An 11,335-nucleotide genomic window follows, 5' to 3' on the forward strand; every position below is an offset into this window, starting at 1 on the left:
CACGGTGGAAAGGGCGAGTGTGGCCATTAAAACGGCAGGGCTCACAAACTTCAGCGGACTTGCTTTATAAGCAGAAAATCCAGATGAGATCTATATCATGCAAAATTATACTTTTCTATCCTGTCTAGTTCTCTCAATATATAATGATATGATGCTAATTTATAAACCATGGGTTGTCATATTCATGCAACCTTATTCCCCAGTCTAATCAGCTTCTTCTGTACAACACCCTAGCTATGGTGTATAATTCTCTCATTTCTAGTTTTGTGTCTTCTGTAAACACAGAGGCTTATACCAGTTTAAAGGTGCCCACACACGCACCGATCCCGGCGATGCTATGCGATGGGGTGCGCGCTCCCGCGGCACCTCATCGCACAGTACAAAAAGTATGTGCTGCACATACTTTTTGTACTAGCTTTTTCTAGCATAGCATCGCATCGCATGCACAAGGCAAACGATGCGATGCTATGTGTGCTAGTAAAGCCCACAACGCACGCCGGGATCGGTGCGTGTGTGGGCACCTTAAGATTAAACAATGTCATTTTCAAGACAGAAAACTTGCATTACAAGTGATTACTATTTGGAGGCAGTTTTTCAGATGCATTTCAATCAGTCAAGGTGCATGTAATCATTTAGTCTTTTAAATAGTAAACAGGATCTCTAGATCAATGTTAGTTGCTACTCTGCTCTTTCTGTCTTGTTTAAAACATGAAACTACACATAAAATAAACTGAATATGCACATCAGTAGTACAATTCTTATTTTCGATATAAACATTTTACCTAGCACAGACATATCCGTTCTAATAAATAATTTTATCTTGTACAGAATAAGAGACGCTAATATAGGTGTGTGGATGTGGAACTGTACATTTACCCATTCATACACAAGATAATGGATGCAAATGCAGGTGCGCCATTCATGTATGCACACAGTCTCATATTGTAACACCAGGCAGTGAGTACAAGACACCAAAACAAATTCTAGGTATTATTTGTGCAGGATCAGCATCTATATACAGAGCAGAGTTCAAGACCAACCCCAACAAACTGAAAGCACCTGCTAGAGAGAAGTCCTTAAGTTGGAGGTGTTTTGCATATCTATTGTATTGGGATGGTTACAGTGCCAGTGTGTAGTAGTAGTAGTTGGGGATGTGTTCAGCATGCCAGCGTTCAATAAATTCCGACACGGCATTCCAACTTCTCTTGGGAGGCCGGCATTAATTGAAATGCTGGTGCCAGAATGACGAAAGGTCGGTAACCGGGGCAGGTTAGCGTTATGGTGGGGTTGGTGTTAGGTTTAGCAACAAGTGGGGGGACTTAGGGTTAAGGCTGTAGGGAGGGACTGTTAGGCACTTAGAAGGGGGGCTTAAGCTGCAGGGTGAGGGGGGTTTATGTTTAAACAGTAGTTAGGCTCTAATATGGACGATTAAATATATTTGTGAAGCATGTGACTAAGTAATCTGCTGAATGTATAGAAATCTTGTGCGGTTTTTCGAATGAAAATAATAGAGCAGTTTGAGCCTTACGCAACAAAGGGTTTTCCTACTCCTTGTTGGCGCTTCTCACTTTCCAACATCCATATAGGTCTTTTTTTGTGTGTTTGTATTTTTTATTCACTACCTACACAGGATGGCTGGCACACTGTTACCACTTTCACATTGCAAAGACAGGTCGGGCCCGGGATTGCGATCCTGGGTCAGATCCAAGACCGGCCCTTTCACATTAAACCCGGGTCTCCCACTATACAGCGTTTAACCCATGTCTAACCATTTAGCCCATGTTTAACCATTCTTAGAACCAGTGCCAAATTGCCAGGTTGGTTGACCTGGGTTACAAGCTGTGATGCATTCACACCGCACCTCGACCCAGGTACATTTATCACCAACATGGCCATACCCCCGGACCGAGGTGTGACGTGAAAGGGGTATGTCTAAATTGACCCCAAAAGGTCAACACGTGAAAAGGCTGACGTGATTTTTTTTCCTTCATTCTTTTGGACTTTTTCATACTCCTATTGGGAAATGGTAAAGTGTGCCAAGCACATCAGTAGCGGACACTAATTGGGGGTCCACATGCTCAGGTATAGACATTGACACCAAAAGAAGTTTCACTCGTGTTGACCTTTTGCTGGCGGCTTAATGACGGTTGACTTAGTCATTGTCTGTGAGCTTTTTACACAACCCCCTACACAGGTTGGCAAAATGTACATGTAACAGCACGACTATATATTTTATATTGACATCATGCTTTTCCTGACAATACCATATGATGGCACTTATGAACACTTAAAAATACATCTACATAAAGTCTTTACTACATACATATTTGTAATTATACAGTGATATAATTATACTTCCGTGATGTATTTTTTTGCTCTAAATGGAATGTAAAGCATGCATTGTCAAATTCTAATAGTGTTTTTTCTTTCCATCGTAGACTGCAATCAGTGAGAACTACCAGACTATGTCGGACACTACTTTCAAAGCCTTACGCCGGCAGCTGCCAGTGACTCGCACTAAGATTGACTGGAACAAGATTCTTAGTTACAAAATTGGAAAGGAAATGCAAAATGCCTAACCAGAACATTGCATGACTGGATGAATTTTAGTGTCTGTGCATACAAATAAACATAGCTACAAACGTATTTGGAGCTGCCAACTTTCCTGGTCAGCATGGCCTTTTGCTATGAAAAAAATAAGAAATTGCTATAATTAAAGTAATTCAGCTACAGCACAAGATTGATCGCATCAGTTTTCTTTCAGTTCTTTACCATGTTTTTTTCTGGGGTGTATTATGTGCTGAAATTCATTATTTCCCTAATAGCCAACATATTGAGAAGTAAAAGATACATTTTTAAGGTATAGGACAAAGTTTAGAAGTAATGCGAAAATAAGAATTTGAAAAACACCTCAAATTCCCATAATAAAGAATTGTTGATACTGAACCTTTTAGTGCACGTGTGGAATAATGGCATTACTATACATAGAAGGTGGTCATTGGTAATTTCTAGCTATACAAAGTCCTTTAGTCTTTTTCTCTTCACTATATGGGAAGTAAGCTTCATGGTGCGTCTTTGCTCATTTAAACTTTTTTTTTTTTTTAAATGATATCTAATTTCTCATCTTAACTTTCAGAATTTGCTAAATCCGCCATTGCTTGAAATATTAAATGCTTTGTTCGTGTGATAGCGATTTAAATTGATCTGGAATCCATCTGCCCTTAACTTCCTATTTTTTATTATATCGCCACCAATGTATTATAACAAGGCAAAATTGTAATATATATACATATATATATATAAAAAAATTCCTGTACTCCTTATAATGTCTGTCAGTTTATTTTTCTGTTCTTCACTTGAAATGTATTACAATTCAATGTGACATTAAAATGCAGATTTTCTATGCGTCTGAGTAGGACTTGCTTGTTGCAAATACTTGTGTAATATGTTAAAAAATTAAGTGTAAGGTGTGTCATACCACTATCCAGGATAACACCAAGATTCAGCAAATGTTCAATGTCTAATTTTGTACCCTAAGCATACAGTAAGTGGCAGCATGCTAAAGTTTTGTAAGGACCTCTCTTTTTCAGGAATCATCAACTCCTGGAGCAAGCAATTAAGGGTTGTTACAGGATTCTCAGTGACCTGAGCAAAGGACGGGTACAGTTGTGTATTAACTGGGGATGTGCACATCTGGATTTACCCGGGTCTCAAAATGGGATCTTATTGGCTATCAGCTGTCACATGTTTTGGCTGCAAAACATGTGACAGCCAGATAGCCAATAAGATCCTGTTTTGAGATCCGGATCTGCACATCCATAGTCTTCACTGCATAGCTGTGGTTGACCAGGGCATGATGTCTAATTATTTCAAACAGTGGTAACATGGGAGACCGTATAAGAACCCTGTGGCACTGGTGATGAGTATAATCCAAAAGAAAATCCCTGTTACCTACCACTGAGAAATGATTTGAAACTGCTAAGGACTGTGCTATCCAGTCCAAATAACTGTTTCAGGTGCTCAATCAGAAGCGAATGGTCCATGATCTCAAATGCTGCAAATGATCCAGAAGACTTAGAATTGAACAGTCACCTTGCAACCAGTAGTTCATTAAGTATACATAGCACAGTTGTTTCAGGGCTATGTATTTTCCTGAATCCTGACTGGAATGGATCACAAATATTATAGGTTATTGCAACTAGTTTCTCAATAACCAATCATAGAAAACAAAAAATTGAAATAGATCAGTATTTGGTGATGTAGTCCTGGTCTAAATTATGTTTTTAAAATGAGATTCTTCAGAGGTTAATGAAAAATGCCTTTCTGCAAAGGGCACTGAAATATTTTGCAAATGCAAGACCAATTATGTCAATACACTCTATTAGAATCTTAGTTGAGGCAGGGTCCAGATCACAGGAAATGGGACACAACATTAAGGTACCTGTAATTTCAGCAATGTCTTTTACATGCATTGGGTCAATGCTTATCCATGAAGATGTGGCTCAGTTATCAGGGCTCAAGTAACTGGTGTCCTCGGCTGTGGCAGCAGTGAGCCAGTGGATTGTTCTGGGAACTTGAAACGGAGGGGCTTAATAGAACAACGGTGTATACTACACACTGGAAATTGTGGATACCACTAGGGAGAGAGGTGACGGAAATCTGATCAGAGGCGCAGAGTTTTACCTCACTAATGGTCTTCTCCAGGGACCTCTGCAAGAATGATATGGGTTTCACTCTGTCACCCCTAAGTGTGTCAGTGCTGCTTGGTATTTATCGAAGGATCAGTGGTCAATCTGGGAACCGATGGTAACACTGGTAGTAGAAGGAGGTAATCGAAGAATATCAGGGAGGTGGTGGGAAGCCAGGGATAAGCAGCAGGACTAAGTAACTCAGGATTCAGGTAACCTGGAGCGTAGAAATCAGCCTCTAGGATCTTTCAGGTAGACAATTGTTCAAGGCGCTGAATTGGGGATTGGAGTGCTCAGGTCAGCTGACCCCGGGTGTCATGGCGGCGCCCATGCAGCTGCAAGCAGGATCACAGCAATGAGGTGACCATAGGACCTGCAACATAGTATTGAAAAACGCGTGGGTAAGAGTCAGTAATGGAAATATGGCACTTCTTTAATGGCACTGCTCGGATAGAAGATACTTTTTCTACAAACTCATGGCATCTTGACGGGAGGGGGGGGGGGGTTTAACAGGCTGAAGGCATTGTGGATTGCTAAGCATCTACACTGTACTGGTCTAATGTTTACTGCCATGATCTTATTTGACAGGTGTAATGGTGTGTACACATGGTGCGATTTTAACTAGATAGTATAGAAAATAAAAGTTAGGAAAATCGCATCGCGTTTGGCTGCATCCGATGCGTGTCATAAATAGACTGTGTGTAGAATAGTCTATTTCTACTATCTCTGAACGAGGGCCATGTAGTCTTTTCAGACAACGTGACTAGTGATACATTTAAACCACCAAAGGGGCTCCAGAAATAGTTTCCTCGTAACAGTCATCGGGAAGATCATGCCTTGGCCAAAGAGGAATTCAAAATGCCAAAAGTTAGCTACTCTGAGTTCAAAATCACCTAGTGTGTATGGGCCTTAAGAGTCATTTTTAATAGACATCCACTGCATGGTTTTGCGATCCACTTTTGTGAGTGAGGTTGCAGCATCAGATCATCTGCATGAACATCAGTTATCTATTCCTTAGACTGTCTAGTAAATACATGCTGCTGAAACCATTGACAACTCAGATAATTGATTGGAAAATAAAAAATTGGACAGTAACCCAGCGCTGATTCAAGATAGTAAGATGTAACTTCTCTTTTTTCTCCCAGAATTTTCTAGGGCTTCAGAGGATTCACATTGACCTGCGTGTGGGTCCCTATATGCACATAGCGTTTTGTTTGTCTTGTGTCTACCACTTCATTAACATCTGCATATAGGCTGTGAGTGACTTGACTGGCCTGGGAACTGGTCCCTAAGTTCACTTAAAGGTTTCTTTAAGGTGAATGTATCTTCTCATAAATCTCAACACCAACAGATGGAACACACCATTAACATATAAAAACCAAACTGACCTGTACAAAGGTCCCTATGTTCACATAGCGTTTACTTTCACTTTTGTATCCTCCTTAGGGCAAAAATGTAGGCAATGGAAATTTCCTTTTCTCCATAGATATTTATTTCCAACAGGTAAAAAACAACAGCGTAAAAATGGGAGCCTTTTCAGAAAAGTGCCAATATACACAAATGTTTTCCTTCTCAGCCGGAATGAGTTGGAACAAATCGTGATGCCCACATGGTATGGGGTGAATATTGGTCTCTCCTGTGTCCATCGTCCCTGTACCCCAACGCATTTCTGACATCACTGTCCTTCCTCAGGGTGTACTGAACATGTGGCCATTTGGGATATATACCCAAAGGAATGCTTAGGGGGGAAAGACTGTCCATCCTCCAACTCTGGGCATATATAAAACCCAGCATTTAATCTATGATTCTAGGTTCATTTAAATATATTGCACATCCCCTTATATTCAACATATTAACATATAATCCTAGAACCATTCATAATAACATATACATTCCATTCCATTATATATAAAAACATAACCAATATAGTCTATTTCTGATATTCTTCCTGACAATCTAACAATTCCGCTTATTTTGATCCAATCGCGGCTCCTCCGCGTCACATCCTATTCGTGACACGCAGAAGTGACCTGCATAAGGTTAGTTCTCATACAGCTCCTTCACATTGTACTGGAAGTTTGGCCGCGTCACCTCCGGCCCGTAGTACGCATTTAGATGGAGTGAAGTGCACCATGTTGGAGCCACATTCCATCATATTCGTTCTGTGACGCAGATATGGGGCATCAAATGGAGCGCATTCTCCTGTTCATTGAAGTGATAAACATTCAGAGTATCTCATATTGAAAATAAAACATTAAAGGAAAAAATAACAATTAATAACAAGTAACGATAATAGGGATGGAATTTTAGATAGACAGGTATAAACTTTTTTATATATACAAACTATACACTATCATGTAGCTTATTCCCAATTAAATTGATCAGTAAGCTAAAATTCATAATGACCATATATATCACATTAACAAAGTAGGAGGCATGATACAAAGGATGAATGGTTCTTTACAAAATTATCCACTAATGTAGGTAATATTGTACTAATAGGTGAAATGTTAAAATAGCCCTAGAGAAACCACTTGAGCTCAAAATCAGCATTGAGTCCTCATGGAATCAAGGTCACCATATCAATCATCAAATTATTGATGGGTGTGACATGGAAATCCACATATAGATTGCTTTGTGCTGTGTGTATATAGCAAGGTCACGTCCGCCGTAACCAGAGTTACAGGCCACTAAATTCTTTATGGAGAAAGAGGAGATGTCTGAAGATCATGCAAATTTTGTATTGGAAGGCCTTAAAAACAATTACTTTTGGTTTAATGGCGTATTTTACATGCAAGCTAGGGGCACCGCCATGGGCACCAGGGTGGACCCGAGCTATGCCAATCTCTTCATGGCATGGTGGGAAAAGTGGGAACGCTGTCCCACATTTACTGGTCATGCCCTAAACCAGTGGTAGCCAACCCTAGCCCTCGAGAGCTACCAACAGTTCACATTTTCCAGACAACCTAGCTGCTGCACAGCTGCACTCATTAATCACTGACACATTTTAAAAGATACACAGATGGAGCTAATTAGCTCACTTGTGATTCTGTGAGGAGACCTGCAAAACATGCACTGTTGGTAGCTCTCGAGGACTAGGGTTGGCTACCCCAGCCCTAAACTGACTAGATTGTGGTCCAGGGTGTTTGCCTTACTCTCGGAAATTTCGGGGACTCATATCCCTCCCCACCCGAAAAATAGCATTATTCCACCTGTTCCCAGACAATATCCCCCAGGATACTCACTACATTCTGGGTCATGTCCTGACCTCAACCAAACTATTCCTAGCAAGATACTGGTGTACTCCCCTGGGCCCAACTATCTTGGCTATCGAGGAAGCTGTCCACAACCACTTCCAGTTAGAAACAGCAGGCTCAGCCTACACATCGCCCCCTAAACCTCCCACTCCAAAATGGGCAGCCTGGTTCACCTACAAATTGACAAATACCTCTCAACACCCGCTGATTTAATCAGCCATCTGTCAAAAAAAGGGGGATGGAGTTACTTCTGCACCAGTTTTATTAGTTATCGTGATGGTTCCCCAATTATAATTGTTTGTTGTAATTACAGTCAGAGCAAAATAGGGGGTGCTGCCAAAGACAATAGATTAGGACTAGAGAAGAAAAAAGAAAAGATTGTCTTTTTTGCTGGCGCACTAAAGAGAGAAAAGTTTTTATTAAAATATACCTTTTATTAATATTCAAATAAAACCGTTACGTGAAATATATACCACTTAATCAATAAACATTTAACAATATGTTTTAAAAGATGCGCGTGCTGAGTATGTGTTCTTTTATTGTGGGTAGTATTATATAATCCTATACGTGTAGGCTAAGAGCGTCGGTTTAGTTCAAACACCAATGCCGTTTCTGTGTATATTAATATGTAAGTCGACTATGGGCACAAAACAGATTTCAAGAGACTTTTTTAACCGTTGTATGATTAGTCGTCTGTGTTCAATGCTATGGGATATCAATCACTACCCAATATAATAATAGGGAGGATGTTGCTGTATATTATTATACCATTTTATTACACCTCTTATGACACCTCTTGGAAGACACTTGGCATTTTATTTCTAGTAGTAGCAGTGTCAATGTGGAGGCTGTCTGCTTTTTCAAAGATTGGTAACACTGTTGCCCTTATTTAGATGAAGAATGGGCTTTGTATCAGTGATTTTTCTTAGGAGAATAAGAGATTCAGTTGGTGGTTATCACAGTAACTACGCTGCTAATATATTGCAGTGTTTTTTCAGCACAGTATACGTTGATGGGATATACCATGTATACGATGTTGGTCACCTCGGTATTTGTATTGCACCTTGGTTTTAGGTGTCATCAAGGTCACAGTAGCTGTATCGCTGTTATAGTGCTACCTTGTGGGTATTGGTCACAGATACTCTATCCCTTTATAAACAATTATTTATAGGTATCCTTGGTGTAACGGTAGCTGTATTCCTTTTATGGTGCTACTCTTTGTATAAACAAGGTCCTATTAGCTTATATGTGGGTGGTTATCTGTCACCTTAAGGATCATTTGCATGTGCATTTAGATTATGTCCTTAGATATTAGGTGTTTCCAAAAATGTGAGATGGTTACTGTATTCCTGTTATGGTGTCTACCATCCCCAGTGCAGATTGATGTTTGATATACATGTTACTGTGTGGATTTAAATATCCTGAAATGTACAGGATATCTTATGTCGGTTACAGTATAATTTTATAACATTTATCCAAATTAATCTTTGTAAATGGCTAAGTAAACATCCCCTTTTAGATATTTTGACCAAAAACGGCTTGGGGGACTGTATGTATAGTTATGTGCAGACAGTCTTGACACGTAACTTATTTCACATACAGAAAAAGAAAGCAGAAAGGGTACTTTGATGTGAATTCAATTGCTCATTCACATTTGAGTGTGTACCCACGTCCACAACCTTACGATATAATTGGTGGTTTAAATTTCTCATTGGGTGTGTGTGCGTACCCTTTCAAATCTTGCAATGTAAAATTTTTTTTTGCTGGATTGCTTATCCCAAATCTTTGGTGTTTTTATGTGGTTGTGTGCGGGAAACGGCTTAAGAAATTTATATATACAGTATAATTGCCGTGTTTGATGTTTAGACAATCTATGCGCACCACTTGTTTTATATGCAAGAGAGTGTATTTTTAATGCAGTGTGTGTCCATACCTGCAATCTTGCAATACAATGGGTTGTGCACTTGTTTGTGCCCAGTCACTGTGGTTTTCTTAATTTATGGTTTTACACAGAGAGCGGCTTAAAAGATTTTATATATAATTGCTGTGTCTTTTTCTGGGCCATCTCCCTGACTGCCCCAAAATAATTTGTATTGATTAATTCCCTACCATCAACGCTCATACATACGCGTTTATTTAGTTGGAATATTGAAATATATATATTTTAAACATATATTTTAACACCTCTCTACATGACCTATCATTCAGTGTCACAAATCCCTGTTTTTTTTTTACTATTTTCTATTACAATTGTATGTCTAAGTAATAAAAATCTCTGAATATCTAAATGTGTATGATGTAACTTACACATGATTCATTGCGAGATTATTTGTATAATTCTTATTGCTCCCCCATCCCCCCCCCCTATTTCTTATACCCCTTTTACACCGCCGAAAAATCCGGGTCAGCCGCGGGTCAGACTCGGATCTTCGGCGGTGTAAATCCCTAACACCGTGTCCCTTTACACGGGACTTCTACCCAGGTCCTGACCTGGGTAGAACACAGCTAGGACCTGGGTAGAGGGCGGTGTAAATGGGAACGCCGGGTCGGATGACCCGGCTCCCATTTACATGAATGGGGAACGTCGAACCTGTGGACCACAGCGTCCGCAGGTTGGACGGATTGTCAGTCTGACACTGACAGCCGGCGCTGCTGTCTGCTATACTCTGCAGATAGCAGCGGCGGCGGGGGAGGGAGGTGAATGGATGCCTGTGTGCGGCATCCATTCACCTCCTGTCCAATGGCGGGGGTGCGCGCGGGGACTGGGGGCAGCCTAGCAGCTTACCTTAGTGCTGGGCTGCCCCCAGCAGCGTTCTGGGTACGGCGGCGTCGATCGGTGCTTGAAGATGACATCGCGGGAAGGGGCGGGAGGGGGGTGCGGGCATTTAAGCCCGTCCGGTGTAAATGCCCCTAAACGCCGGGTCGCACCCGGCTTCAACCAGGGTCCAAAAAGCCGGGTTCGACCCAGCGTTTTGGTCTAAAAGGGGTATTATTCTGTACCCCCTCCCTTTATACTTTGAAAACTCATATAAAAATTGAATCTTTTAAAAAAAAAAACAGCAACTATATTAAGAAGACCGACTGTAATTCATACATAGACTCTACCAGTAACAACACCACAACTGGTTAAAAAGCATCCCTAACAGTCAGTTTCAACGCATTCAGCGGAATTGCTTAGAAATAAAGGTTTATGATGAACAAGCTGACATTCTGGAGAATAAACTTCAGACAAAAGGATTTGATAGATCTATGATAGAGATGGCAAGGAAACAAAGGACAAATATAGAATGGCCATGATATATAATGAGAAAACTCCTGTTATAGATCGAAAACAGAATATACAATTTATCACCCAATTTAATAATGACCATAAACAGATTGAAGCTATAA

General features: G+C 40.4%; 1 protein-coding gene across 1 annotated transcript in view; it reads left to right on the forward strand.

Annotated features, from left to right (window-relative positions):
- CAPZA2 (capping actin protein of muscle Z-line subunit alpha 2) overlaps positions 1–3,405 on the forward strand; it is a 43,859-nt gene extending 40,454 nt beyond the window's left edge. Inside the window, exon 10 of the mRNA XM_083182795.1 lies at positions 2,439–3,405. Within this exon, the coding sequence (XP_083038921.1) occupies positions 2,439–2,579 (141 nt within the window). The 3' untranslated portion in view covers positions 2,580–3,405. The remainder of the gene's footprint in view (positions 1–2,438) is intronic.
- Positions 3,406–11,335: the final 7,930 nt, after the last annotated feature.

This window comes from Crinia signifera, chromosome 4, assembly GCF_055691185.1.
Source record: "Crinia signifera chromosome 4, ASM5569118v1, whole genome shotgun sequence".
NCBI classification, from domain to species: domain Eukaryota; kingdom Metazoa; phylum Chordata; class Amphibia; order Anura; family Myobatrachidae; genus Crinia; species Crinia signifera.